The sequence below is a fragment of the Ixodes scapularis genome, unplaced genomic scaffold, assembly GCF_016920785.2.
Source record: "Ixodes scapularis isolate PalLabHiFi unplaced genomic scaffold, ASM1692078v2 PGA_scaffold3__209_contigs__length_174095766, whole genome shotgun sequence".
NCBI lineage: Eukaryota > Metazoa > Arthropoda > Arachnida > Ixodida > Ixodidae > Ixodes > Ixodes scapularis.
Window position 1 is genome coordinate 89,743,032 of NW_024609868.1, and position 27,935 is coordinate 89,770,966.

General features: G+C 46.5%; 3 protein-coding genes and 1 long non-coding RNA gene across 4 annotated transcripts in view; 2 read left to right on the forward strand and 2 right to left on the reverse strand.

Moving 5' to 3' along the window:
* Positions 1-2,124: 2,124 nt before the first annotated feature.
* On the reverse strand, positions 2,125-2,939 carry LOC115314879 (bublin coiled-coil protein). Its single transcript, XM_029973987.2, has 2 exons — positions 2,815-2,939; positions 2,125-2,463 (listed from the first exon to the last, which is right to left on the reverse strand). The coding sequence occupies exons 1-2, from the start codon at positions 2,915-2,917 to the stop codon at positions 2,285-2,287; spliced, it is 282 nt and encodes a 93-aa protein (XP_029829847.2). The 5' UTR covers positions 2,918-2,939; the 3' UTR covers positions 2,125-2,284.
* A 563-nt stretch (positions 2,940-3,502) lies between these two features.
* Positions 3,503-19,457, forward strand: LOC120850507 (spliceosome RNA helicase DDX39B). Its single transcript, XM_040223013.3, has 8 exons — positions 3,503-3,717; positions 9,706-9,833; positions 11,067-11,343; positions 13,604-13,722; positions 15,137-15,378; positions 18,161-18,305; positions 18,966-19,113; positions 19,196-19,457. Exons 1-8 carry the CDS (start codon positions 3,525-3,527, stop codon positions 19,207-19,209), a joined length of 1,266 nt encoding a protein of 421 aa, XP_040078947.1. The 5' UTR covers positions 3,503-3,524; the 3' UTR covers positions 19,210-19,457.
* Positions 19,458-20,421: 964 nt separating this feature from the next.
* Positions 20,422-21,450, reverse strand: LOC121837098. The gene is made up of 2 exons (XR_006078113.1): positions 21,295-21,450; positions 20,422-20,722 (listed from the first exon to the last, which is right to left on the reverse strand). It is a non-coding gene; the product is annotated as an uncharacterized LOC121837098 (long non-coding RNA).
* Positions 21,451-21,760: 310 nt separating this feature from the next.
* Positions 21,761-27,935, forward strand: part of LOC8034007 (sarcosine dehydrogenase, mitochondrial) — a 112,915-nt gene continuing 106,740 nt past the window's right edge. Inside the window, exons 1-5 of the mRNA XM_040223012.2 lie at positions 21,761-21,845; positions 22,587-22,798; positions 22,879-22,992; positions 23,536-23,714; positions 26,800-26,979. Coding sequence (XP_040078946.1) covers positions 22,600-22,798; positions 22,879-22,992; positions 23,536-23,714; positions 26,800-26,979 — 672 coding nt within the window. The 5' untranslated portion in view covers positions 21,761-21,845; positions 22,587-22,599. The remainder of the gene's footprint in view (positions 21,846-22,586; positions 22,799-22,878; positions 22,993-23,535; positions 23,715-26,799; positions 26,980-27,935) is intronic.

The following is a 27,935-nucleotide window of genomic DNA, read 5'->3' on the forward strand; positions in this document are numbered from 1 at the left end:
AAGGATCCCGAGTAGCTCTGGCGGCGAGGAGGAGGCGCTCTGCTGAATCGAGGTCAGGGGAGAGAGGCGACCACCCGAATTCACCATTATTGTGAAGGGCTTCACCCGGTTTTTATTGAAGGTGAGACTGGTTTGATAAGGGCATTGGAGATTTAGGACAGAAAAGGAAAATTAGATTTTGGCAAGGTCGAGTTAACAGAGCAATTATCTTACTGGTGGCATTAGTCAAGGGAAGAATAAATGTTATCTTATTCTTTTCCGGCCAGTCCACTGGGCAAAAGGTGTAAAGAGGTGTTTCCATCACACAGGTTGTAATTGCAAGCCACAGTCCGATTTAGCCGGTTAGGCCGTATGCATCCATCCATCCATTCAAATAATACAATGTGACCATACCTTGGTGAACGATCGATGTCTGTAATACCCCTGTTACACGGGCACATTTAACTGCGGTTAGGCTAAGCCACAGATAGCGCACAATACTTGCCGACAACATTCTGCGGCTATGCAGTCAAAGCTATGGGCGAACGTGCGCTTGAGCATCTTGAGTATCTATCGAAGCAGTGCGCGCGCGCTCTTCACTTCTTCTGAAATAGCTGTCAGAGAGAATAGTGTGGTATCTGTGGTGCCGCGCAACAGCAGTTAAGCTGAGTTAACCGCGGTTAAGTGTGCCCGTGTAACAGGGGTATAACACTCGTCTGGCGTTTCCATGCCCGTTAAACAGAACTCGGGGGTAAGCGATTACCCTACTGAATAACTTGGAAAGCAGACAAACTAGATAAGAAAAGAAAAAAAAGTTTGGTTGATATACGTATATCACAAAGAAATTCCATTTCATCACCCTTACACTAATCTCGTTACTTTGGCGTTTCAATTGGGGTGTGCAGTAGGTAGTGTAAACCACCTTCCACTGTTTCAAAAAAAGACTCGCAACTGGAATTATAATTTTGCAACAGCTTGCAGGCTTGAAAGGAAGAAGCCAGTAGGCCAGTTAGACGGCCCGGCCAACTCCTGCAATTTTTTTCTCCTTTCACACACATTGTTTATCACGTTTGCGGGATGCTCTAGCTAGCAGGCAGTCCACAGTGTGCACCTGACGAAGAGAGGGGGGGGGGGGGGAGGGGGGGGTCGAAACTCCCTCCCCTCCCCCGATGAAGCCCGTCTTGCTTTCTGCATTGTATGCCAAGGTAGCATCCAATGCAATTCCTTATTACTATTAGCTTAATCTCTTCGTAGCACGGAACATCAGAAATTCCGAAGAGACAAGCCTTCATATTCTCACTACGCATAGGCGCTGCAAGGCTAGTCAAGTTCCTTTCTACGTTTGGCCTGTATTTTCTTTGTGGTGCGTCATGTCATCTCTCCGAGTGATAGAACGACGAGTTCGGATTGATGACTTCTCCTTACCCCTAGGATATGCTGCTGCTGCCTTTGCGCCATGCTGCAGGATAAAACGGCCTAGCGAAGGGAACACTCTTTCCTTCGTCATCTGGTTCTGTAGCACGAATTTGTTAAACCTTTCATAGATAATAGATTATGGTTTTCTGAGTGGTCGGTTGCTCCAATCTTTCAGTGTCAAAATTATTATTATTTTGTTTTTTTTTTGTGGAAGTATAGCTATTTTTGTGTTTTGTCTGGCCTTCACGCGTGGATATTGCGGTGCTACTTCGAAAAGCGAAGTTGTGTGCTATGAGGAAGCTTTTAAAGTTGGTGGGCCGCAGTTATGACGACAGTATAGGAAGTGTTCTCTGGTGGCCATAGCGCTGAGCGCGTGCTGACGGCAAGCTTCCATTCCACACCATCAAGAGTGCCCGTCTTAGCAACCTATTAATGTGGACTCGTTCTGAGCATGCACTCTAGACAGCACCCACAAATATGGCACCCAGTGAATACCCCTTATAGAACAGTGAGCCACCCCGCCCGTATTCCTGTAAATGAAGCCTGCTCCGTTTCGAAAAAATGACAATGCAGAGTTACCCGTTTTAACAGCACCTCCCTAATCTTTGCCTGAGCGTCCGTGCCGGCGAGCTCACCCTGCGTCATCGAGGGGGGGGGGGGGAGGGGGTTGCCGTTGAACCCCTCCCGAAATAAAATTCTGGCTACGCCACTGCGAAGAGACATACAAAATTGTGTGTATTGGAACTGTGGTTTTATTAAAACATCTTTGGCGTGCAAGCAGCAACAGAGAATCTAAGCGATCACATGATGGGACGCTCAGGGGACCAGCACAGGATAGGAACACTCTGGAATGCAACGATAAACTTAAAACAGCAGTATGAATGCCAGTCTACGGCTGATAACCGCTGTCATCTGTGCGCACTGAAGCGTCTTCTTCGAGCTCCATCTCCTCCTGCTTTGTCGCCTCCAGGAACTGGCGCATCTGAGCGAAGAGGTCGTTGTTCTTCTGCTCTATGTGGTCCAGACATGCGTTGATTTCGTCCATAGCTGCATTCAGTGCTTCGTACTCTGCGAGAATCACAACGCGATATGTGCAGTGTAGAAACGTCATGTCAGTCGGCGTCGCGCGCCGCTAACCACGGCGTCAGCGAACGCAAAGGGGGGGGGGGGGGGGGGGGGGGGGGTCTAAGCGAAGCACTATTATAGTAAAGCTGGTACAAAAAGGGATTGAAATTAACCTCGCGAGAACCTCTGAGTGGCGTCGAAGTGGCGCGACTTGAGGAAGCTAGAGATGTCGGCCGTCTCACTACCATCCCCCTGAGGCCTTAGAGGGGTTCTTTTCAATCAAGGGGGAGTGTGATGCAAAAGTTCACAAAGCGATGAGAACCCCGACTGAAAGACTAGAATAACTTAACTTGCCTTCATCGTAAGAGGTTTCGTCAACTTCGGAGCCTCCCTCGGCCGCAGTCGTCTGATCTCCGGAAGCAGAACTGCTTTTGGGGCCATCATCGCTCCGCGCCATTTTGATTTAAGTGCGCCGCGCAAAACTTTAAGGGCTACTCATATTAAATAATAAAATGTAAATACATTCTTATTTATACCAATAAAATATTTAAATTAGAAATGCGTTTACCGTAAATTTATATTATTTTTCTCTGAATGTGTGTTCACAAAAATATTTGCTGCCGAACAGCCCAAAAAACAGATTATTGTTCCTCCATCTTGCTTCGTTACTGTCGGTGGAATTTTTTCGGTAAGTATCTGATTAATCTGATCTCTGTGACTAGCTCATCTGTTTTATAATATTGAAATATCATCACGCGTGTATATGCTAACAGTAAACGACCCGTAGTTTTTGTATCCAGAACTGGTCTGTCAGTATTTCGGACGCCTTTAGCGTCTTTGTCCGGCACTTCCATTGGTTGTCGCGGAACGCTGAACCGAGAAGCGTTGTTTACCCCGTAGTAATCGCAAAAACAGAAAACAATAAGCGTCTACCGGCCAAAGAAAGCTACGAAGGATTGCAATTGTTGTTTGGAATCGTAGAACTTTCTGTGGCGAGCGTCCACCGATGACTCATTGTTTTGAATCCCGCGTTCAGGTAGAAATCGAGTAGGGACAAAGCAGCCATGGCCGACAACGATTTGTTGGACTACGAGGACGAAGAGGAGCAGGAGCAGACCGCCGGGGAGCCCATCCCGGAGGTGAAGAAGCCGACTGGGGGCTACGTGTCCATCCACAGCTCCGGTTTCAGGGACTTCTTGCTCAAGCCCGAACTCCTGCGCGCCATTGTGGACTGCGGCTTCGAGCACCCTTCCGAAGGTGCGTTTGCGGCGTTCGCTGGGCGTCGAACGTAGCCGGTGACATCGCATAACAAAACGATAAATGGTGTTCATTGGATCGAAATTCCGAAGCTATCTATATTTTGATGCTGACACGAACAACTGAAACGTATCGCGGGCGTCTTTTAACTCACGTTCGGCTTCTGCCTCGCGCAGCTGTTTTCAGTGGTCAATTGTGACAAAGCTTCAGGGCTGCTTACGCCACGCCCAGCAGTTTTTTTCCCTGTCAACTTTGCTATAACTGTTACCAGCGTCATTTCATTGATGAGTGAGGTCTTCTCTGTTATTTTTTGTTTTTGTGCTTGGAGTGGGGCAGGTGCTCATTCCATTTTGTATATGTTGTTTAGCTCTGTCAAAGCTATTGGCACAACTTTATTTACTGACTCAAGGGTGATTCAGACATTTAATTATTACTTCCTGCGTTGCACGGACATTGGTTACCCTAGCAACCCGTAAAAGTTTCTCATTTTCACTCATAGTGCAGTTAGTCGTGCTCAAGGGCGAGGAGATCGAACTGTAGGGGGCACTCTGACCCGTTTGTTGTCCCCACACATTAGTTTACCCAACACAAAGCCTGTAGACATGCCCACAGGCCTTGTGGGCATATTCACATCTTAAAGGGGGACCAGCAGAAATATTCTTCCGCCTGGCGGAAAGTCCTCCTCGCCCTCTTTCTTTCTTTTATTGTAGCACGGGGAGGCCAGGGGAAAGGTCCCCTTTTGCGCCGGCTTCTTCTGAGAGGATAAGCCGAGAAAATCCCCTTTCTGAGCGACGGGTGATGGGTGCGGCAGCAGCGACCTCGTGACTTACAGGTAGCTTCAGCTCCTATCGCGTAATCTGCCCCATTTTTTGGCGCTCACCAAGCCTAGCCCCTCGGGTGTAGGTTTTACGGGGCTGCAAGGCTGCGCCCGCGCAATCACCGAATTTCAGCTGTCGAAGGTCTTTGGTTTAGCCGTGGCAAAGTAAACGCATACTAGAGAGCTGCGATCCATAACCGCACCCATTGAAGGAACGTTTGATAGATATTTTCGGTTGATCAAGGAGCTCAAAACACATGTGCGAGAAGTGGTGACTTGAATATGTAAGTATGACTTACATCTTCACAAAACATTCCATCTTCAAAAAAACGGCTTATCACGCTCAAATCTGCCTCAAACTAGGATCGATGGAAAAGAAAACGATGTACCAGGCGCGGGCACCTTCTAGAAGGTCTCTATTTTCTAGCAGCGAGCACAAACTATTGGAGAACTTTAGCAGACTATGTTTTCAGGCCACGCTATAATTAGCGGGAGCTCGCGCTGCCACTTCGATGCATTCCCTGAAGCGCGCGCCTGAAGTGGCAGCGGGCCTTTGGAAACGATTTACTAAAATGCCCTGTTGTGTGCCTAACTCGCAGAACATGATGGCCAGCAAAATGTATGAAATTCATATTTCACATTCCCAACAACCACCTGACGTGAGAGGGCATCAAGGGTGGATGTCAATTTTAGAAAGTTTTAGTGGGTCGCTTCTATCCACTTAAATAACCGCACGGTCCGTGCCCCACAACGAAATGTAAGCTAGACTCGCTGTTTACATTCTTCATCGAGTGCGGCTATGGAGCCGAAAAGACAATATTAAAACCCTTTTTGGCGAGTCTAGCGTGTCGTGTTATGGTTCAACGCTGCTTGAATTGGTACCATAGCACAGGCCGCCACTTCGAAGTATTTGTGGTGTCTCAAAGAAACTAAAGGAAAAGCAGACAATTTTTTTTAACGTGACACGGAATTGTATTTAACATTGTAAAAAACTTTTAGGTACCCTACGCCACGCATTTAGCACAAACAAACTATCGCCGGTGTTTCCCTCTTTTTTTTTCCTTGTTAGAAGTGAATGATGTTTAGGAAACTGTTACTGCGAGTATCCAACCTAAGCGGTAGATTTTAGTGCGAGCCAATACATTGCTGGGGAAAATAGCAAGAAGCGCCGATGTCGTGTTTGCGCTAACAGTGTCGCGTAATGTACGCATACCGCTGCACAATCAACGCTAACGGAGTGAATCAGTAAATTTGGTGGCCCCCCAAAAAGTGGTGTTATTTTGTTTTGTGTTCATGTTTGAAAAGTTGTTATTTTTATACAAGCAGTTCGGTAAAGAGTGCTTCCATTGGGCACCAACTTGCGAGGCATCAATTTGTTCTTATACACTAAATTCTGCATGGACCTTGCGTAAAAATATCAATATTGTGTTCGTGTTAGCTGTGTCACGCACAGTAAGAAGACCAGTTCATTGCTCGAACATTTAAACTAGGCCTTTCTTACGCCAAATTGACATTTTGCGAGTACGCTTTATTACTGGTGGTTCATAAAATAATCTACGTTGTTTACTTGGAGGAAAGGAAGTAGTGGTGAGGGGAGGTGGAATTGAATACAAGAGATGACTCTAGGGAACCTCGAACTTTGTAAATATTGCGCACACCCTATAATTCTGAGTTATTACATCAATTTTGCTTTGTCCGTTTCAGAATTTGTTATCAGTCGCGCTAAAGGCCAAGATGAGCGACAAGTCAGATTCCCCTGTTTACTTGAGCAAGAAGCGTATGCGAGATGGGGGGGGGGGGGGGGGGGGGCTGAAAAACCATACTAGTGTAACCGTAGCAATCTCCTACCAATCCTGCACCTCACTTTTTCTGAAACCGCGGAGCTGACTGCTTTCGACAACTTCATAAAGCAAGCCAAAGCCGTTAATAAGTGTGACTCGTTGTCAGCTGTGATAATCAAGGCGCTGCGACGATTTCTTCAAACCTTTCATCTATTAAAATAAATTGTATAATAAATCCATTGCCATATTATGCTTGCGCTGATCTTGTAGCGGTATGCGTGCATTACGTGGCACTGTTAGCCCGAACGCGACATCGGCGCTTTTTACTATTTCTGCCAGCAACAGGTATTTTCTAGCACTGAGCTCTGCCACTTAGGCTGGATAGTTGCATATCAGTTTTCTAAACATCATTCACTTTTAAGAAAACAAAATTATAAAGACCGGCGATAGTTTGTCCGTGCTAACTGTGTGGCAGTATACCTAAAATGTCTTTGCAATGACAAATTACAAACACGTTTCATGTCAAAAAAAGATCGGCTACATTTTTTATTTTTTTTATTTTTAATGCTTCAAAACTACTTTAAAGGGGCAGCATGTGCTATAGCACCGATTTAAGCAACGTTGAATTATAACACGACACGCTTCGATAGTCGCACTCAATAAAGAATGCTCTCAGAAAGGTTAGAGCTCATATATTGTTGTAGGGTGCGGTTATCCATAAGCTAAAGACGATCCACTAAACTTCTTAGTATCGACACACACCATAGCTGCCTTCTCACCTCATGTGGTTTTTGGGATGCGTAAATATAAATGTCATCTACATTCGTTGGCCATCATGTAGTGTGAGTTACGCACATAATAATTTGTGCTCGCTGCTAGAAAACAGAGACCTTCTACAAGGTATATCCCGGTATATCGTTTTCGTTTCCTTCGATCCCAATTTGAGGCAGGTTTGAGCGTGATAAGCCGTTTTTTTTTAAGGTAGAATGTTTTGTGAAGATGTAAGTCATCCTTACATATTCAAGTCACCACACCTCGCGCATGTGTTTTGAGCTCCTTGATCAACCGAAAATATCTATGAAACGTTCCTTCAATGGGTGCGGGGATGCATCGCAGCTCTCAAGTATGCGTTTATTTTGCCACGGGCTAAACTAAAGAACTTCGACAGCTCAAATTCGGTGACTGCGAGGGCGCAGCCTTGCAGCTCCGTGAAACCCACACCCGAGGGGCTAGGCTTGGCGAGAGCCAAAAAATAGGGCAGATTACATGATAGGAGCTGAAGATACCCGTAAGTCACGAGGTCGCTGCTGCCGCACCCAGCGTCCGTCGCTCAGAAAGGGGATTTTCTCGGCTTATCCTCTTAGAAGAAGCCGGCGCAAAAGGGGACCTTTCCCTTCGCCTCGCCGTGCTACAATACAAGAAGAGGGCAAGGAGGACTTTCCGCCAGGCGGAAGAATATTTCTGCTGGTCCCCCTTTAACATAAAGATGCTAGCAATAAACGAAGCAACGTTTATTGTTGGTGCCAGATCCCTCTTGAAAGCATTCAGAGAATGCGAGCTTGAGCCACTTCGTCGGCTTTTGTGCTGAGCTGGGCATGTGCTTTCTGCATGCTGCATTGTTCATGCAGGCCAGAGTGGTAACAAAAGAGCCCCTCCTTCCCCTCAGGCGACCCAAAAACACAAACTCCAGCTGAACGCTAATGCGACGTTAGGTTAAGTCAGCCGAGCACTGAGTCATTGTTATTTGTTGTCCCCAACTGTGTAGTTCTAGAATTAGCTGCTTGGGGTGCCACGATCTGGTCCCCTCCCTAGTACCTGGCTTGCATTGACGTCGCAGCAGCCACCATTGCTCCACACCATGCCCACTGTACCTGTACCTTCTGCAGCATGCATTTGACCCATCAAATTTGTTCTTCTCGGCAAGCCTTGCTGCGAAGAAAAGATGTGATGGTTCGAAATGTACGGCGGCAAAGGGTATGAGCACAGGAGCATGGCACGGTGCCATGACGTCACATGAAAAGCATGTATGTATATGCAAATGTCTTGTTCATTCTTAGTTTGTATGACAGATTGCACAAATTAAATTTTAGATGAGGTCACATGCTGGTGCCAGTTGCTTTGACAGCTTGTGTGCAATCTGTTAAATAAATTTGTAAATGTCTGCAGTTGTACTCTATTTCACGGTAACATGGCGGACTGTGGAGGCTACGGCCCCTGCGACCGAAGTAGAGCGTCGGAGCAAAGAATGTGATACCGTGTCACAGGACACTGCGTATGTTTCACTGCGCCAAATGCGAGGCCTGCAGTAACTGGCTGTCATTTGCTGTGAAACCAACTTTGGATGAATGTCCACTGACACAACATTGCCATCCGCTAGAGTAGTGCTCTCTGGAACAGTTCATGAGGCAACCTTACACTCAATTTACCCGTGAATCTTTGGCGAGTGCTAACACCAGGGCCAAGTGCTATTTTGAGCGGAAACAGTCGATTACGTGACTGCAACTGCCAACGGCCACGGTGCTACAATGGGAAAAAAGTTAGGAACGAATATGAATGTTGCATCACTTCTTTTTAGTTTAAATATAATTGACACTCGTCGCGAATATTCCTTTTTTATATATATATTCTTGATAGAGATAGTATGGTGGTTGTTAAAAGAAAAAGAAGCCTAAAATCACTTTTTGTCGTGGACGGCGCTGTTGGTGTAGCGGTAACAAGGCCACCGTGATCTCGACCATAGTGTTGTCACGTGCTTTGCTTCGACACTTGTATTGGTTCACGGGGACTGCAGCCTCGACAGTTTTCCCAGTTATCATGACACAGAGTATAGTATGAGAACAAAGTTTTGCAGCTGGTGCTACACGTTTGTTGACATTTACTATTGAGTTGAAATGAAATGCAAACAGAGGAACACGTGGCCGTCGACGCACGTTGCGCCTCCTAGAGGCCTTTGGAAACTAATAAAACTAGAGAGTAGGGCACTGCGAGGGTGTATATCCTACTCTGATTAGTTTGACCTTCAAACTGCACGACCCAAGCTTGGACACCGCGCCGGTGGTGCACTGGAAGCTTTATCACAACCACTTTTGTTGCCCCCGGCACGAGCCACGCGAGGAACCTCGCCACCCGCAGCAGGAGCAAGCTGCTTGCACATGCGTCTGCGTAGTATTACCGCAGCGTCATGCTCCCTCTTGTGCAGTTTTCTTTTTTGTTGTCGTTGGCTTGACAGAGGCGGCCCAGCTCTGAAGCTGATGTTGTGCTGGGCGAATGCAAATGTGTGACCTGCTTTTATGGTGACAGCGTGCACTTGTTCTTGCTTCCACCACTGTTCGGTGAAGAAACTTTTGCCTGACCTGTGTGGTGTCCCCCCCCCCCCCCTTGGCTTTGCAGTACAGCATGAGTGCATTCCCCAAGCGATCCTGGGCATGGACATCCTGTGCCAGGCCAAGTCTGGTATGGGCAAGACAGCCGTGTTTGTGCTGGCCACTCTGCAGCAGCTGGACCCTGTGGACGGACAGGTGGGAGGACTTCCCTCGCTCGCATCCATGTAGCACAACGGTGTGGGTAGTTCTCGCCATGCCAGTAGGAGTTGGAAAATTTTGCATTGGTGCAGCTTCATGGAAATTAACCGCGCACCTTTTCATCCTCAGAGTTGGGGCTTTTTTCATCAGTAAAATGCTGAATTTATATTGTTGCGCTTCAGCCTTTGCTGAAATATCTAGATTGTGCTATATGGAAAGCACAATCCCCACAGTCAGTGTTAGAAAAAACATTGTGGTTTAACTTCCTCAGACCTATACAATACCAACAAGCATTTTTTTATTTTGTAGTGTGTTTCATTCTACAGGGTGTGTCAAATGAAAATTTACACGGTCTTTTTTACCGCAAAAATAAACTAGGCATCGCTGAACGCTCATTCTCCGCCCAAAGGTAGAGCTAGAGGTCACAATTAGATGCCAAAGTTTCAGTCTGGTCCGATAGCTCAATCAAAAGTTACACATTATTTTCTGAAAATTTCAATGGGAAAATGGAGCCCAATTTTGCCCGTTTTCGGTTTCTGGTGCCATAGAGCCCCATGTGTTTGAAAACTCCGTCGGATGCCATTTTCCCATTGAAATTTTCAGAAAATCACATAACTTTTGATTAAGTTATCGGATTGGGCTGAAACTTTGGCATTTGGTTGTGACCTCTAGCTCTACCTTTGGGCGGAGAATGAGCGTTCGGCGATGCTTAGTTTATTTTTGCGGTAAAAAAGACAGTGTAAAGTTTCTTTTGTGACACCCTGTATTCTTTTTCTACTCAAGTTCTCCATGTGTAATTGGGATACTGAAGCTAAACAGCCCCGAAATCCTGTAATTGTTGCAATTTAGTTTTTAAAAGGCATCTGCTTATTTAATTTAGAAGACATTAAACAGTCAACTTGAAATGTGAAGGCAGTTTCTTTTTTCCATCTAGGTTTTTCGGGGAAATTGGCGTCGCGTTGTTTTGTGACATGCTGCGACACTGTGACGTCGGTTTAACGGGAGAAAGTGCAAATGAATGGACAAATTTTTTGGGATTGGTGGTTCCGTTAAAAAGGGTGACATGTCTTCAAACGAGATTTTAATTTACTTGCACCACTGGTGTGCTGGGGAAGCCTGCTTGGGGCTGGGCATGCGACCAATCTTGATCCAACTTTGGCAAGGCGCCACTGGCCACATGTGCTTGTGAATGCTGTGGTAGTCGTAAGCTGAGGTTCTTCCCGGTCACAGGTGTCCGTGCTGGTGATGTGCCACACCCGAGAGCTGGCCTTCCAGATCTCGAAGGAGTACGAGCGGTTCTCCAAGTACCTGCCCTCAGTGCGGGTGGGGGTGTTCTTCGGGGGCATGAACATCAGCAACGATGAGAAGCTGCTGAAGAGCAGCTGCCCCCACGTGGTGGTGGCCACCCCGGGCAGGGCCCTGGCTTTGGTGCGCTCTCGCAAGCTCCAGCTCAAGCACATCAAGCACTTTGTGCTCGACGAGTGCGACAAGATGCTCGAGCAGCTCGGTGGGTCTTCCTCGCTCCCCCGCCCAAGCCCTTGTGTTGCTGCTTGGTCGAAACCACGCCGCCCGGGACGCGTCTCAGACTCGAGTGTTTTGTGTTCTGTTCTGTCCGTGCCTCAAAAGTGGTGCCGAAGTGCAACAAATGCTGTGGCAGTAGCTGGAGCGTCATTCTGTTTGATGTTGTGGTCCTAGTGGTCGGGTGTAGAAGTTCTGAGAAAAAGCGGGAGGAAATGTGAGCGCCGCTGTCGACGCCGAGTTGCAACCGCTGGCTGCCGACGCTTTTGGTTGACTGTGAAGCTGGAGGGCGACCTGCGGCGGAACAAGCGTCTGCCACATTCACCAGCGCCGCCGTGACTCCGCCAGGATCGCGGCGGCGGTTGTAACGATTGTGCGATCTAGTCAGGCGGAAATCAAGGGACCACTTTTTAGGATGCGGTAAACGCTGGTCGGAGGCGCGTTTCGGGCACTGTAATTAGAGCTCGGCATGGCTAAATTACTTGAGCACAAAAGAGAATTGCTGGAACGTAGGACTATGTGTGCTGCACACGCTCACCTTGCCTGCATAAGAGATTCGAAGGGAATTTCCAAATTGAGGCTTCGGCAAATGGACTTTTGTTCTAGGACAGTTACTGCTTTGGATGCCAGCAAGTGCAGCGCATTTAACTACACTTGAGACATGCTCCTCGGTGCTCAGGTAATTCAGCAAAAGGTGTGTCAGATGGAGTGCCCCATGACCTCGTTGAGCTATGGTCTGTTGTAATGCAGGATATGTAGAAGGTAGCACATGACTGTTGCGTTCCATTGTGCTTTGGCTGCGTGTGCTCTCAAGACGCCGAAGCATCATTGAGCGTAAAAAGCTTGTGCTGGAGGTGGAGCTTTTACAGCAATTATGTTGAAGCTGACTAGGGTACTGGATAAATTATCTAATTGAGTGCTCACTCCCTTTGACCTTAACTATGAGCGAACGAGGACCTATTAGAGCAAGGGCAATGCTTGCAGTGTGCCTGCTATATAAATGTGCTCATGAAGTTGAAACGGTCTTGGGACTGCATGCTCCTGCTTGAAGTATTTACTTTGCTCGCTCCGATGATGGAACAGGGTATAGCATGTAGACGCAGGGCATTATTTGCTACATCCCTCGTTTGGGCTAGTTGGCAAACATTATGAATCGTGGTGTAAGGTGCAAAAAAAACAACAAAAAAAAAACAATGGCCACATGAAAGAAGGATGGCGCCTGTACGCGTCTTATTTCCTTTGTCTGTTTGTTGCACCTTGCACTGCAACTCCTTTTTGATAGTGGAACAACTAATGTTCCTAAGCAAAGGACTATCTCCTACTGGTTGCGTAAAATTTGCTGGCATCTGTACTTCTTAATTGAGGCTATGCAGGTATCTATTTGCCTCGTGGCAAAGCTGACATTGCGACTGTCGCTCATTTTATGAGCCTAGTTTTAAATAGAGCACTATATAGCTCCTACGGAGCAGAGTAGCGCAATCCTTTGAACCTCGTGTTTTGCCGACAAGATGGCCGACAGAGCGGCTCGGCGCGAGTCACGTGGTACTCAGGGTTCCAAGAGGCGGCCCGCCCTATGGGAGAATACATGGAGATCGATTCAACACGGCTGATTAAAAAATGAACGGCGAGTTCACACTTTTCAAAACTAGTCTGTCGTGAAGTTAGTAAAGCACTAAACACTTTGTCAAAGTTTTAATAATATCGGATGCGTGTGCAAATTTTGAGAAGGCAATTTCCAAGGCAATGGCGTTTGAAGCAGACGATTTTTGCTCGCAGCGGAGATGGGCTTTCCGGGTTGGCCGGAGCGGGTCACGTGAATGGTGTGACGTCGCCGTGTCGTCTGCTGCATGATGCCGCTCAAGCAATTTTTAAAAAAAAGTCAGGTTCTTGCGGGTCACAAGACTTAGCCCAAATTATTCTAAAATGTTACATTATTATGTCACAAACGATTTCCATTCCGTATATTCCCACAATACTGAAGAAACAACGATTTTCTCACGTTCTCCATGCATTTCTGACCGCAGTTGGAACCTCCGGGCGTTCGCCGCTAGTCGCCGAGAGGCGGCGTTCTAGATTGCGCTACTCTGCTCCGAAGGAGCAAATAGTGCTCTAGTTTTAAACAGATCATTTGAAGGGAGCTGCCATGGCTCTTACTGTTCTCGTGTGTATGGCAGTATCCTAATATAGTATGTGGCTGTGAGTGAGCAAATTTAGAATTACCCTTGTATGCTTTTCTTTCTCCCCTCCAGACATGCGTCGAGACGTGCAGGAAATCTTCCGCAACACACCCCACGAGAAGCAGGTCATGATGTTCAGCGCCACGCTGAGCAAGGATATCCGGCCCGTCTGCCTCAAGTTCATGCAAGACGTAATTACCCCCAACAGCCTTCATCCCTCGCACACCACACCTCCACTTCGCCAGCCGGCTTCGTTGTCCAGGTCTCCTGCGTCCGTTTTCCGTGGCTGAGGCCTAGCTAGCTGGATAGAGCATTTTGGGAAGGTCAGAAGCACGTGCGCAATTTCAGGGGAAGCTGAATAAGTTTGGCATCGGGAGAACCGTCGCTCAATGGCCAGGGCCCGCGTGTTAGTAGTCAGGCGCGTCTTACACCGCACGGAATCCATCGAGAGCAAAGGGTTAGTTTCGGCGACGTCAACCAAAGTCGGTTTTGCATCGACCTGCGGAAGGGGCATCGTTGGAAGCAAGTTAGGATGAGTCGAGGCGTCCGTTCAATCTTGCGGTTCCCTCGGGAGAGCATTGTCATCTGGCTTCGTCGTCTTCAAAAGTCTGCGCGTGGGAAGGCAGGGTTAGGGCGTCCATCAGAGCTTGAGGATCCCCTGGGAGAGCTTGTCGGAGGGTGTTGTCATCTGGCCTCTTCGTCTTCGAGAGTCTGCGCGTCCGCCTGCGTGGGAAGAGCCTAGCTAGACCGGATGGATGGGGTCCCCCTTGCGTCTTCCACTCCCAGCTAGGGTAGGTTCCCTCGTCACCCCGGAGGGCCGAGGTTGTCGGGTCACGGTGCCGAGATCGGTGGTGTCGGCGCGCCTCGCGTTGTGGACACTTGTGGTGCCGTGCATCTGGACATTGTGCTCTGAAGACCGTCGTCGTGTGGCGAGAGCTGCGACGGTTGCTGCTTCGTCGTCTCCGCCGGAGCGGGAGGTTGTGTGTTGCGTCCGAGCTTGGCCGGTGGCTGCTGCTGCGTGCTCCGGAGCCGGATGGGCGCTGGCTTGGCTCGGCGACGGCTGCGACCCGCCGAGGATGCCGGACAGAGGACTGGTGGTCTTTGGGTGGACGGTATCTGTGGGGGGGCACGGGTGGCATTGTGCTTGTTTTCAGGTTGTTGGGAATGTTGGCTGGGTGGAGGTGAAGATTCTGAGTTCTGTTGAGAAAAGGGGGTGGGGGGATGACCTTTGTGTTCTGTTTGAGGATGTTATGTTTGGTTTTCTTACGGTAGTTTTCTTGATTTAGAGACAGACTATGGGAGGGTCTAGGGAAGGTGGGTGGGTTAGTGAGCTGAAAAAGAAAGTGTAAGCTTTGTAGTTCTTATGCTTTGTCTAGTTACAGGGGAATGGCTAACTTATAAAAAAAACAGTATCTATGAACATGGAAACTCACAACAATAACTGGATTTCAGTTCATCTTGGGCACTATCCTCGTTGCAGGACCTGTTGTGTGTAGGGATGCATGCCGAGAGACTAGGGGAAGCCGTTGCTATACTTAGCTTCCCAGAGTTTTTTTTCCCCACGGACCCGCGTTGAGTTGCCCACCTGATGCATTCTCCTTCCAGCCGATGGAGGTGTATGTGGACGACGAGGCGAAGCTGACCCTGCACGGGCTGCAGCAGTACTACGTGAAGCTGAAGGACAATGAGAAGAACCGCAAGCTCTTTGAGCTGCTCGACCTGCTCGAGTTCAACCAGGTGGTGATCTTTGTGAAGACCGTGCAGCGCTGCATGGCCCTCGCCCAGCTGCTGGTAGAGCAGAACTTCCCCGCCATTGCCATCCACCGCGCCATGACACAGGAGGAAAGGTGAGGCCCCGCCACTGTGGCAGCCGGAGTGTGAGCTGGAACTTTTGGGATTAACCATCTTGATTGCGACATTCAATAGCTTGACACTTTTGCTCCTGTGACCAAATTTGTTGCCACTCGCTGTGAAAGGGTTGTGTGTAGGTGGAGGGTGCATTAGACTTGGGAACAAAAGAAGTGAATGTTGCCTTCTACTGGATAGAAACATTGAACTTTGGTTCTAATCTCTGATAAATTACAAGTAATAAAATCTTTGCAGAGTTAGGAATTAGAAGTTTAACTACAGTGGATGCCTCGAGCTGTGGGGAGACAGAAGGTGCATTTTCATTATCATCATCATCACCACAAACAATCGCTTGCTGCATATTTGTTTGTAGCGATATGGTGTGCACTTACTGCATACCGCAGTGCTCAAAGCATGTTTTTGCACTGGGTATATGCAGCGCGGAGGGCACTCGACGACATGATTACAGTAGGGCATGTCCTCTTCTTCGACGATACACCGCTTGCTTTTGCCAATGTCGTCCATGATTGTCGCGAGAGACAAAGTAACTAAAAAGCGGAAATGCATGTTTCGTGAATCATTGAAAAAAACACGAACGCTGTCCTGGCACTCCCGCGCATGACCACGCATGCGCTTGTTTTGCCTGCCAAAAGGACTTTGAACACATTGAATGCAAGAGGGAGCTAGATTACTTCTATCTAAACATGTTTAGAAGAAAATAATAGTGTTACATATCTTCCACGAGCCTTGTGTTGCCGTCTTCTATGGTGGCGAATGCACTAATGACTGCGGTTGGAGGGTTTGCTTGCCATACAGTGTTGGTTCCCGAGGCGGATGCTGGGGAGCGCCACTCCTCAATCTCCTCCACAATAATCTTGTGGTGGGCTGTGTGGCATGGCTTGTGTCGACTTGGCGTTGGCAATTTTTCACACGTCGCTCTTGAGTGTCCGTGTTTCGTCGCCCAAATTGTTGGTCCAGCGTCGACACGTTTCATTGCTTAAATAGTTTGATAGCAGAAAGAAGAATGGTGGTGGTTGTAGTGGGTGTTTGTGAGAAATCCGAACCCAGCTTTTCGCACCGCAAAATTAAAGCAGACATCGTGGAGGGTTCAAACTTCGTCAGAACGTAGCCCCAGCCGTTCGAGCAAAGTGCCAAAGTTTCAGCACCAACCGTTATCATATTCAAAAGTTATAAGTGCTTTTTTGAAATTTTCAATGGGAAAATGGGGCCCATTTTCGCCGGTTTTCGGTTTCTGGCGTCATAAAGCTCCTTGTATTCAAGAGCTCGGTCGGCCGCCATTTTTTCATTGAAATTTTTAGACAATTGCTTAAAACTTTTGAATAAGATAACGGTTGGTGCTGAAACTTTGGCATCTTGCTCGAACAGCTGGGGCTATATTCTGACGGGGTTTGAGCTCTCCTTAATGCCCAGTTTATATTTGAGGTGCGAAAAGCTGTGTTCAGATTTCTCACAAACACCCGGTATATTTATGGTGTGTCATTTTGTGCGCCTTGATGAGTTAAAGGGAAACCTGAGTCTCCTCTGTTAACTACAAAGACTGTTATCTCATCCCTTGAAGTTTGTACACGAAGTTTGTACACGTCCACGAAAAATTAGTTGATAAGCTGCGTTCCTTGCCAAAGATTTTCAGTGGAAAGCATTTCTTTTCTGGATTTTATTCTTCCAACACCCTTACCCTGCAGCATTATCCTTGTGAGGTGTACTCAAGTCTGCGGCGAAACTCCCGCAGCTTTTTTTCATAAGCGTCGGGCAGTTTCTGACAGACTGGTCTGTCTTTTAGGCTCGGCCCATTCCACTTTAAGAAATTCGCAACCTACTTCTTGGAAATCTTAAAAGTTGCTTCGGGCGATGGTCATTTGTTGGCGACGGTGCGGGTCTTCACCTCTATGTCTTTGTAGGAGGCGCTGAGGCCCATTCCAGAAACACCCCCTCGACTGCAGGATATTAGCCATGCTTTCACAAAAAAAATCCTTTGCCGTCGCCGTCTCCTTTCACACTTTTCCAAAACACCAAAGTTCCGTTTCGCTGCAATGTTATTGTTCGTTCTGGCGTATAAAATCATCTTCCGCTTGAAGGAAGCACTGTGCTGGCTCTGATGTTGTGGTGGCATCCTTGTAGGGTGGGAAAGTTCACGATTCACGAAGATATCGGAAGCACTACCGTGGCACCGTAGCAGGACGAACGCTATGACAATCCTGTCTAATTGTGGAACGCTTTTGCTATATATTTTTTTTACTGCCTTACTTACATGCTTAGGTACAAGTTCCTACATTTTCCTTGCAGAGTTTGATTCCGGTTTTCTGTGTGCATGTGGAACTTCTTTTTTTTCTTTCGTCGCAATAATAATATATTGTGTAAAAATTAATATTGCGGTACATGTTAAAATCTCTTGGCTTAAAACAGTCTGTTAGGTTATGTTTTATATGTGTAGATGCAGGGAAAAGTCGCTAGGACCTGCTATGTAGTCAGCTACAGCGCTGGCCCGAACCCGCTTATCGGTTACCTCCCCACCCACCCACCAATTTCTGGAAAAAAAAAAAGGATGACTTATACGTGGCAATATACAATACTTCTGCAAGTGTTTACCCTGTCCATTTGTAAAATTAGAAAGGAGCCAGCATCTCTCAACTCTGAAACCTCCTCATTTGTACTATATTTTATGTCCCCTCTTCAGCCTTTCACCACTCAGCTGCAGCATAATTTTGTCTGCCGCGCAGGACGGTTCACTGAGTGGTGGTGCTTCCGTGTTTCCTCTCGCAGGCTTTCCCGGTACCAGCAGTTCAAGGACTTCCAGAAGCGCATACTGGTGGCAACCAACCTGTTTGGCCGAGGCATGGACATTGAGCGGGTCAACATCGTCTTCAACTACGACATGCCAGAGGACTCTGACACATACCTCCACAGGGTCAGCGCTGTTCCTTTCGACCTTAAAAAGACAGTAAATTAGGGGGCAAAAAATAATGTGCCTCAATGGAAACTCCCCCCCCCCCCCCCCCCCCCCCCCCCCCCCCCCCAAAAAAAAAAAAAGATTTTACAGTGGAATCTTGTTAATTCAAACTTGCGGATAATTCAAACATGCAGATCCCGTTAATGTGTTTCTAGAAATGAAACTCCCGGTAATTCAAACTGCATTATTCAAACATAGTTTCCTCCTCGTGTTCAAATTGAGATTTCTGTGTAGTGCATAATTTATGTTGACTCTTAAATTTTTGTGCTTTCTTTCTTTTTTTTTTTTTTCCGGGGTTGAGGCAGTAAAAGAGTTGCGTTTTGTAATTGCTTCTCACTCTAATTGGCTGTCACAACGTAAATATTTCTCTATAAATTGTTTTTGGGGCAAATTTATTTTGGACATGTAATTCAGGTACTTTATAGAGAAATATCTTGGAGTCAGTGTCTCTAGGTGCAATTCTGATGCATGCTTCTGCTCTGGGTGCGCTTGCTAAATCGAAGCACGTTTCAGCATCACTTCTTGCTCAAAATAATTCTTGCAATGTTAAGATCGCACTATGAAATGTAATGAAATTGGCAGTGCATGAGGAATTGTTTTTTTTTTTTTTTTTCTCAGGTTGCTCGAGCGGGAAGATTCGGTACCAAGGGCCTGGCAGTGACCTTCGTCTCCGACGAAACGGATGCCAAGACATTGAACGAGGTCCAAGACCGCTTTGACGTCAACATCTCCGAGCTGCCCGACGAGATCGACATTTCCTCTTACAGTACGCACCATTTTCTTTCCGTCCATCTCTGTACTCTCGCGATGGCAACTTCTAATTCTTTCTCTCCTCCTTTGCGTTGCAGTTGAGGGGCGCTGATCAAGTCGTGCCGGCGTCCCGTCTTGAAGGCCTCCAGTGGCTGCCCCATCCTTGTTTTGTACATCTGTCTTTGCCATCTCTCTGAAACACTTCGAGTTCATCGCGAGGAAAAAAAGAAAAAGCAAGAAAAACCTTGTCATTGTGTACATCATGTGTATGTGAGTCTAAATCATAGTTTTTGTTTAATGTGGCATTGCCAAGAAGAAACCAGTGCTGTGTGGAAATACAGTTTGTCACTCCCACCACCACTCTGTTGTTTGTCTTGTGCTTTGCTTGTCTGAAGTTAAAGGGTCTGAAGAACTTTGAACGGATAGCTCTGTGAACAAGCCTAGTAACGTGAGACAGCTTTTTGCCGACGTGAAAACTTTTCTTTCTGAGAAAGCTGAGCAAGGTGTACCCCAGGTTCACCACAGCCAAATGCCACCTGGATTTAGCCAGGGAGGCATTGGGCTTGGAGCGTCTGCCTAACGCAGTGGCTGCAACCACTATAGAATAAGAATCGCATGAAAGAGTTTAACTTGTTTCGTTCTTTGTACCTTTGGCAATGCAGAGCCGAAGCACAGTGGAAGGCAACAAGTCTGTGCTGAAGGCCAAGCGTTCACAAGAGATGCCCTGTGGCTCTTGTATTGTCGGTGACTATTAATGATGGCTAGGCTATTTCATTCATCCCCTGAATCTGCCAGCCCCAGTGCTTGGCTGGGCGTGGCAAATGTGGGTGGATGCTGGCACCACTTGGCTCTGGCCAAGAGGGAGTTCCCTTACAACAGTTCCTTTAAAACCGCATGTAAGCAATTTGGCGAGCAACGAGACAAGCGACGGCGACCCACTTTGCTGTAGCTCTGTCAGTTGCGCGACGAGGCAAACCGCATGAAAGCGACCAGGGCGATGCGGCGTATCTAGAAAACCGAGAAACGCGAAGAGCGACAAATTTCAGTCGCTTGTGCCGTCGCTTGCATCTGGTTCAGCCTTTGATGCGTAGAGAGAAAGAAATGAATTTCGCTTGGATTCATCTTGCATGCTGATTGGCGAGTGTCCTGAAATTGTTTCATTCCCTTGACGATCAGTAGTTAGTTATATGGTAGTTAGAAGGCATGAGTGCAGAGATACTTTGGTGGCTGTGTGCGTCGGTTTTCTGAACTAGGTGGTGAAGGTGACTATCCTTCCTCTGATTAGAAACACTTCGGAGGTGTTCACTGAATAAGAAAAATACCATTAAAAGGTTGCTGGTAGACTTTAATGTGGCTTTGAGCAAATGGTTTCAGATGTGCAGACCTTTGAATTGTGAAGATTCTATCGACAAGACCCAGTAAGACTGGTCTTCGCTCAATTCTTGGATTGATTTTCAGGGGGAGGCTGCTGCCTTCCTTTGCCTGACTCCTGTTCCGCTGTAGAGTTTTCGGGTGCCTTGAATTTTCTTGTCGGGCATGCAGTGACCTCATTCCTCTTGGCTGGCTGGCATAAGGGCTCTTCAAAAGCCGGTACCTTTTCTGATACGTTCCTGCTATCCATTGCCCTGAAAGTGGGAAAATACAGCTGCTCAGACAAGCTTGCTTGCTTTGATACTGCCTTTAAAATGCTGTTTGTGGAGCAATAGTTAGGTTATTTTGGCTGAAACTAAAACAGCCTTACTTTCATGGGATCGAAGTTTGACGCAAAAATGCTAGCGAGGCATGTGCTTTGTTTTTTGTCTAACCTTTAGTTTGTGACAGGTTAAGGCTCAAGTGGGAGCTCCTCCTAACTCCACTTTTTTCTGAGCGAACGCAGGAGAGGAGAGGTTCACTCTGCTAAAGTGGAACCTGTCGCCGACTATTGTAATTAGCTTGACTTTCATTTACAAAGATTGATAGTGAATGTATGTTATTAAAACGGTGCAGTAGAAAATGCCTTTTTTTTATGGGATGATGTAATTTTGACCAATTGTTCCAACAAAATAAATTGACATCTGTTAATCTCGGTCACGATTATTTGGGAAAAGCGCCCACATTTTGATGGAAAGTTAGCACGGGTCTCGCCTATGCAAAATTAAAAGAAATGTACTCGGTAGTATACCACAAGAGGTGAAATACGTGAAAAATGCGCTCTTACCAGTTAATCCGCAGCGCAGCGTGAAAGCAAACAAGCAGCGTTAATAATGACCCAGGTATGCAGTACGCAGCTCTGCGCTTTCATTGCACTGGGCAACAAAATCTCGTTTCCTGTTATCGCGATTATAAGTCCTCAGCTAACCGGCGGGAACCTCTACATACCCTCTGCCGCAGTTTATCGAACGTTGTCCCCAAAGCACCGTTAACGCAACAAAAAATTTTTCCATTGTTATTATTATTTTTTTTTTTATTACTTGACGTATTTACGTTGTGTGTCGCATGTGTTTTTGATTGAGGGGGCACGCGACATGTCGAGGCTCCTTTCCACGAGTTGATAACTCGCTCGAAACTCCTCAGAGACTGCCCGAAACCGGTCGAGTGTCAGATATCAAGGCTTCTCGTGTGCCCATGCTCGGCACGTAGGATATCATATGGACGATTTGGACACATCAGATACAAGCATGGTTAGAAGGAGCCGGTACTGACCTGTGCGTTCTGGGGCAGCCTTCGGGGCGCGTAGAAGGTGTAGAAAGTCTCGATTTCGACGTAAAGGTAAGTTCAAGGTTATTTTTGGGGGTTGTGCAAGCTCCACGCGGATATCGCTTGCGAATGCCAAGGTTTTGCGTTGAGGTCAGCCTGTTTCGGAATGTTGCGCTCTAAAAAGGCTCGTCTGCTGTGAGCCAGCTGCGAGCAGACAGCATACGTGGTCATTCGTGCTAGTTGCGTATCGCAGTCGAAAAGTGGAGGAAGCGGTTTACAAAATAGGTTAAATGGTTTGGGGAGAAAATATTGACTCGATTCTGATATACTGAATAAGTCATGTGAAATATCTAAGATACGCTAAGACAACGGTGGTGTAAAACCCGCAATTCGGTGTGGGTACCGTAGAGTCGATAACTCAACTAGGTGTAAAACACGATGGTTGGTAACGTTGGTCGATGTTACCTTTCCCAGTTTCATATATGGTTTCATTTTTCATGCAAACGTTTTTGACCACCAAGAGCGCTAACTCTCGCCTTGACTTCGCGGAAGTCGAAAAACCGAACGCGTTCTTTTTTTCTTCTTTTTGGCGGTTTCGTTTGATTGGTTTGTTTGCATCTTGGTTTCCTCATCCGTTACGCTATGTTGTGTGTTATCACGTGTTACTGTTTTTTTTGGCACCGCTGCACCTCAACGCTTTCAAGTGTTTTTTTTTCCTTTCCCAAGCGACTGACTGTACGTAGTACAAAACGATAAGGCTAGATGCGTAGTGGCGTAGTGACCGAGAGTGTTCCATGCGTCTCGTTCGCGTAGTATTTCTGCAGCTATGACGAAAACACTGCTCCTGTCGAGGCTCTGCAAGAGTGTCGCGGCTCTGAGGAGCTGCCGCGCTCCGCTCAGAAGCTTTCGGAGGTACGAGTCTTCGGAGGCAGTGCCCAACGCCGTCCCTTACCAGACAGTACTCAAGAAGCGTGCAGTAGAGACTCCCCGCTCTGTACCCGAATCCGCTGATGTTGTCATCATAGGTAAGCTTGTAGAACATCGGCATACGAAAAAGGTTGATGCATCATCTTGATTTCGCGGTTGTTACGTCCCTGTGCTTCAGGTGGAGGCATCATTGGCTGCAGTACATTATACCACCTTACCAAGCTCGGCTGTACCAACGTTGTGCTGCTCGAAAAGGACAACCTAACGGCGGGAACGACGTGGCACACCGCAGGTCTGTGTTTCCTATTGCAAACATCAGAGGGTGAAGGGAAACCCCTTCGACTCTCCATGATTGGTGGGGCCTCCTCTCCACTCCCGTCTTTGTTCGTCATGCCAAAGTGGAGGTAATCTAACCTCTAATAGAAATGTATGAGTTGTAACGAAATATGTAATGCCGGAGTAAAAATAAAAAAAGTGCTAGGATTAAATTTCCATCTGTTGCATCACGCTTCATACAACTGTCACTTTGTAGGGTTCATCCGGTTCTGGCAAGGAATATTAGAACAGCAATTACCTTATTGCTGCAAGGCTGGAATGTGGCACTACATGCGTTTGCAAGTCCGGTGTCAGGGTCCCGCCATCTTCCTCAGTGGGGTGCACTCTTGGGCGCAGCCATAATCCGATTACGACGCCTTAGCAAGGCTTCGTAATCGGGTTATGACTCGTCCAAGTGCACCCCCAGCCAAGCAAGATGGCAGTGCCCTGAAGCCAGACTTGCAAACGTGTGTATATATAGTCTGATTGTATGGTGAAGGACTTGTGTGTGTTTGTACAGGGCTGATATGGCGCCTGCGGCCGAATGATACAGACATTCAAATCCTCAATCATACGCGGCATTTGCTCATGAACGTCCTCGAGGAGGAAACGGGCGTGTACCCGGGCTTCATAAACAACGGCGGCCTCTTCATCGCAAACTCTAAAGAGCGTCTCGACGAGTACAAGAGGCTGATGACTGTGAGTACTTTTGTACCCGGGAATTTTCTAATGGCTTGCATGTCACACGAGATTCTTTCTATTTCTATTGATTTTGTGATAGAAAATAATGTGTATAGTAGGTTCGCAGAGATCACTTTTCAAGCAATCATCGGAAAATTATAAATGCACTCAACTAACTGCATCTTTCTGCAGGCTTCAGTCAGTAAGGATGACCTCTAGATGTAGGTAACAAATTTGTCGAGCTTGTCGATAGCTACCACATTTTTTATGTTACCCATTTGATATACTGTAAACAACTTATTGTTTTGCGGGCTCAATATTTTGCGATTTAGGTAAACGCTGGCATTTTGGAATAATTTGCGATGCAGTGGGATCTCAATATAGATACCAATGTGTTTACATTTTACTGGACTTGTTTGCGGGACCTATTTTTGGGGAATAGTAGCCGATTTGCGAAGTTTGCGAAAATTAGGTTCTTGCGAAAATTAAGTCGTTTACAGTATCCTAGCCATAGCTGTTTGCAGCTCCATTCTCGTGCATTTAATCCTCTCTCCCCCGCTTCACATTTCGAACGCCAGACTGCACCGGTTTTCGATGTGCACTTGGTAGCTTTTCCTTCACATCTTTTTCTTTGTGTGGCATTGCCTCCTTTAAAGTTGCAAAGAATGGAGATCATAAAAAAGTTGTCAATAGCTTGTGTAACTCACACTTGCACCTCTTGTTTTATCAAGTAAATATGGCATCCCTTGTTTGCTGGCTATATGACCATTGCTGTACTCTAATCCATCTAACGATGTACTGCAGCGCACGCTACGAGCCCCATCCAAACCAATCCAGTGCTGTGGACATATCATGTGACTATGCGCCTCACACGTTGCTGTGCCCCTCTCGAAGGTCACATGACACGTGGCATTGGATTGGCTGGGACGGCTCATGGCGTTCTCTACAGTCAACCTTTAAGAAATACTTCAATGAAAAAATACATTTTGTTCTTAAAGCGTAATTGGGACAAATACTTATAAAAAAATAGCTTTGTTACGAAAAAAAAATTTTCACGCAATAATTATGCTTTTAGACACAATTCAGGTGGAAGTCATGGCCTGCTCTAAGCCCCACCCACAAAACAGTGGCCTCACCCATTACTACTGGATTGGCTTGGCTGCTCGACTGAACACACTAACAAGCCCAGTGTCTCCCTTTCGCGACATCTGGTGCGTCTAGTCTGGCGTATGACATTGCCTGCTAGTTGTGCGAGCGGACGCACAGCAACCTCTGGCATCATCTGCTATATCACCGCCATCTATCGTCATCTGCAAAGCCCGTGAGATGTGGACACGAAAGCTGCACGTCGGCGTCTGTTTTTGCCTTCGTCTGTCTGCTATTCCACCCCCATCCAAAATCTTCTGCAACACTCGGAAGAAGCGACCATGAAAGCGGCGTTCTAGCTTTCCATCATGCACGAACTGCAGTCTAATACCAGCATCTGTCAGCGTGTATCAATTTGCTGTAAGAAGTGACCAAGAAAACTAAATATAATCAACAAAATGAATATGCAGTCCTTCTAGCTAGAACCCCCACAGCACTTCTGAAGGCGTGTACTTGCGACAGTTGTTTGCTGCAAACAAGGTTGGTTGAGATCTTCCTCTAAACACCTCCGTGAATGCAGAACGACTCGCACTTATAAAAATAAACTGTCAACGAGCTAGGCTCATAGAGCGCACCGCAAGCGCTGACAGCTATGTTATTGTCTGAAACAGAAAGGCGATTTCGGGATATCCTTGAAAACAATAATGACTCGATCTAGATTATTTCTTTCTCAAACATAAAAAGCTAGTAGATTAAAATGCTATTACAGCACGGAGATAGTTTACAACCAACCTTTCACACGTCGATCATCTCTCCAGCCAGGGAGAGATGAAGCACCTTGTAAGCATGGGGCGGGGTTTAGCTGGCTGTGACCTTCACTCTGTTCACCTAAATTTTGTCTAGCAACGTAAATATGGCCCAAAAAGCTCTTTTTTTTTTTTTTTTTTTTTGTGGTGAAATGTTTTTGTAAAGGGGCACTGAAGTTGATTCTTAGATCGTCCTTTTGTGGTGACAACTCCATCTAGACGCTCTAAGCATTCCAACAGACCCAAAATCACAATCGTGCGTAGCTTATTTCCTCGTTAAAAGCGTCTTCAAAGATCGCGACACACCCTTTTTGTGAAGAATTTTCTTCCGAGACAAGTGGTCGACGAAGGGCACTTGTCGGCAAGTTGCAGGCGATGGCTTCACCCGCGGTGGAAAAGAGGGGTCTTATTGGAATGTGCACCTATCAGACTCTCTTCGAAACAAGTTATAATAAAATCATTTGGTATTTGTGCGTATTGTAGGACTTTCATTGGTCCACACAATGCAGTCCACGAGAAAAAAAGAGTCCACATGTTTTTCTATTGCCTTGAGATGAATGGGCAGTTTTGTATTATAGGACTTGGTTTATGTGGAAACTAACATCTTTTAAACAATATAAGATCAAAAACGACCTTTTTTAAAAATGACTTAAGTGCCCCTTCAATATATATGTCCCATTAAAAAATATTTTTTTTTATTGCAGTGTCTTTTTAATGTGAAATGGATTATGTTCTAAGATTCTGATTTGCAGTATGCTATGGCAGTGACTATATGCAAATCTATAATGCACGAAATATGCTGAAGCAATGAAGCTTGACAGGTCCTCTGACCCGTAGGCAATTGTGAGCCAACATTTTGTACAATAGATGAACAAAAAAAATGCACACAAAAATACTAAATGATACAGTAAATGAAGCAACAGTAGAATATCACTGCTGGAATCAAACCAACCACAAAAAGGTTATATATGTTAAAAGTATGTTCGATGTGGTAAAAAGATGCAGCATTAATCTATTTTTGGTATTGTGCCCAGACCTATCTCAATGTTGTTTTTTTTAGGGCGATTTCAAAGCCGAGGAACTAAATGTCGAAGCATTTGCTGCCCATAGTTAGATCTGCCCATATGCTATCTGACATTTTCTAACATAAAATTGCCCAAAGCAATTGGAGGAGTACAGATACCTTGGAGTTTCTCCTCCCTTTCATCCAGATTGGAAAGGCATTTGGCATTGAGTCTCATGTCCTGAGTCCTGAAGAGACCAAGAAGCTCTACCCCCTCATGAATGTGGAAGACCTGTACGGGACGCTGTACAGCCCTGGAGATGGAACGGTGGACCCCGCTGGCTTCTGTACCTCCCTTGTACGGGCCAGCACCGCCAAAGGTGCCAAGGTTGGTCTGCACACTCGGAACCCTGGAGCCTCATATACCGGGCCATCTATCGATGCTGGATTATATGAGCCAAACACTGCAAATTTCCTCTCTACTATGTGTGCTAAAGTTGAATCAGACATTTCTGTTTGAGTGCAACCATCTGTGTTACTATTACAGCAGAGCTGTTAAGGGCTAGTTTCTTCAGGATTGTGTCTGCCAGCAGATAAATGTTGACACGACACTGCGGGCAGCTACCGTCATCTATGAGCGACGGCGGCAACCACTCAACCGGCTGTTAGTTGTCTGGTTGCCGTTGTCGTTCATAGATGGCGGCAACCTTTTCAGCCTTTCCACTCTGGCTTGCCGACTTGCGGCCGGCCATTACTTCATTCCAACCATAGTACAGCTTCTGTGGTCTTCCTTCTTCACCAGAGCGGAAAGGCTGAAAGTTTTCCTTGCGTTCCATTATGATGTGCTGTGCGGACATTGGTTGCCATATCAACCCTCTCATCATAACCTGTCATAATGCAGTCAGTCACATTCAAAGGCAGATGACTGAACCAACCTTTGTATTAGTTTAGTTATGAACTGTTTGACATTGACGATGTAATAAAGGGGCTCTGAAGCTCTCACTCAAGACTAAAATGATTGAAGCCCAATACCCTAGCTGCAGGACAGTGGCATAGTAAGACAAGATAAAATGTCAATTAGGGTCTTGCAGTCACCAGGAGGCCTTACTCGCAATCAGTGCTTTTCAATATGAAACGTGCCCTTTGAGCAAGATCTCGCACCTTGCAGATTTTCTTTTTATGCTGAGCCTACTTTATGCTATGTTCACTTTGTCTACATTACAACCTTAAGCCTAACAAGGGTCATAATCTGTAGATGCATATGTAATTTGAACATTGACTAATAAGTACCGTCACCTGTTGTGTACTCAAAAGATATCACCATATGCAAAGATGTGCAAACTT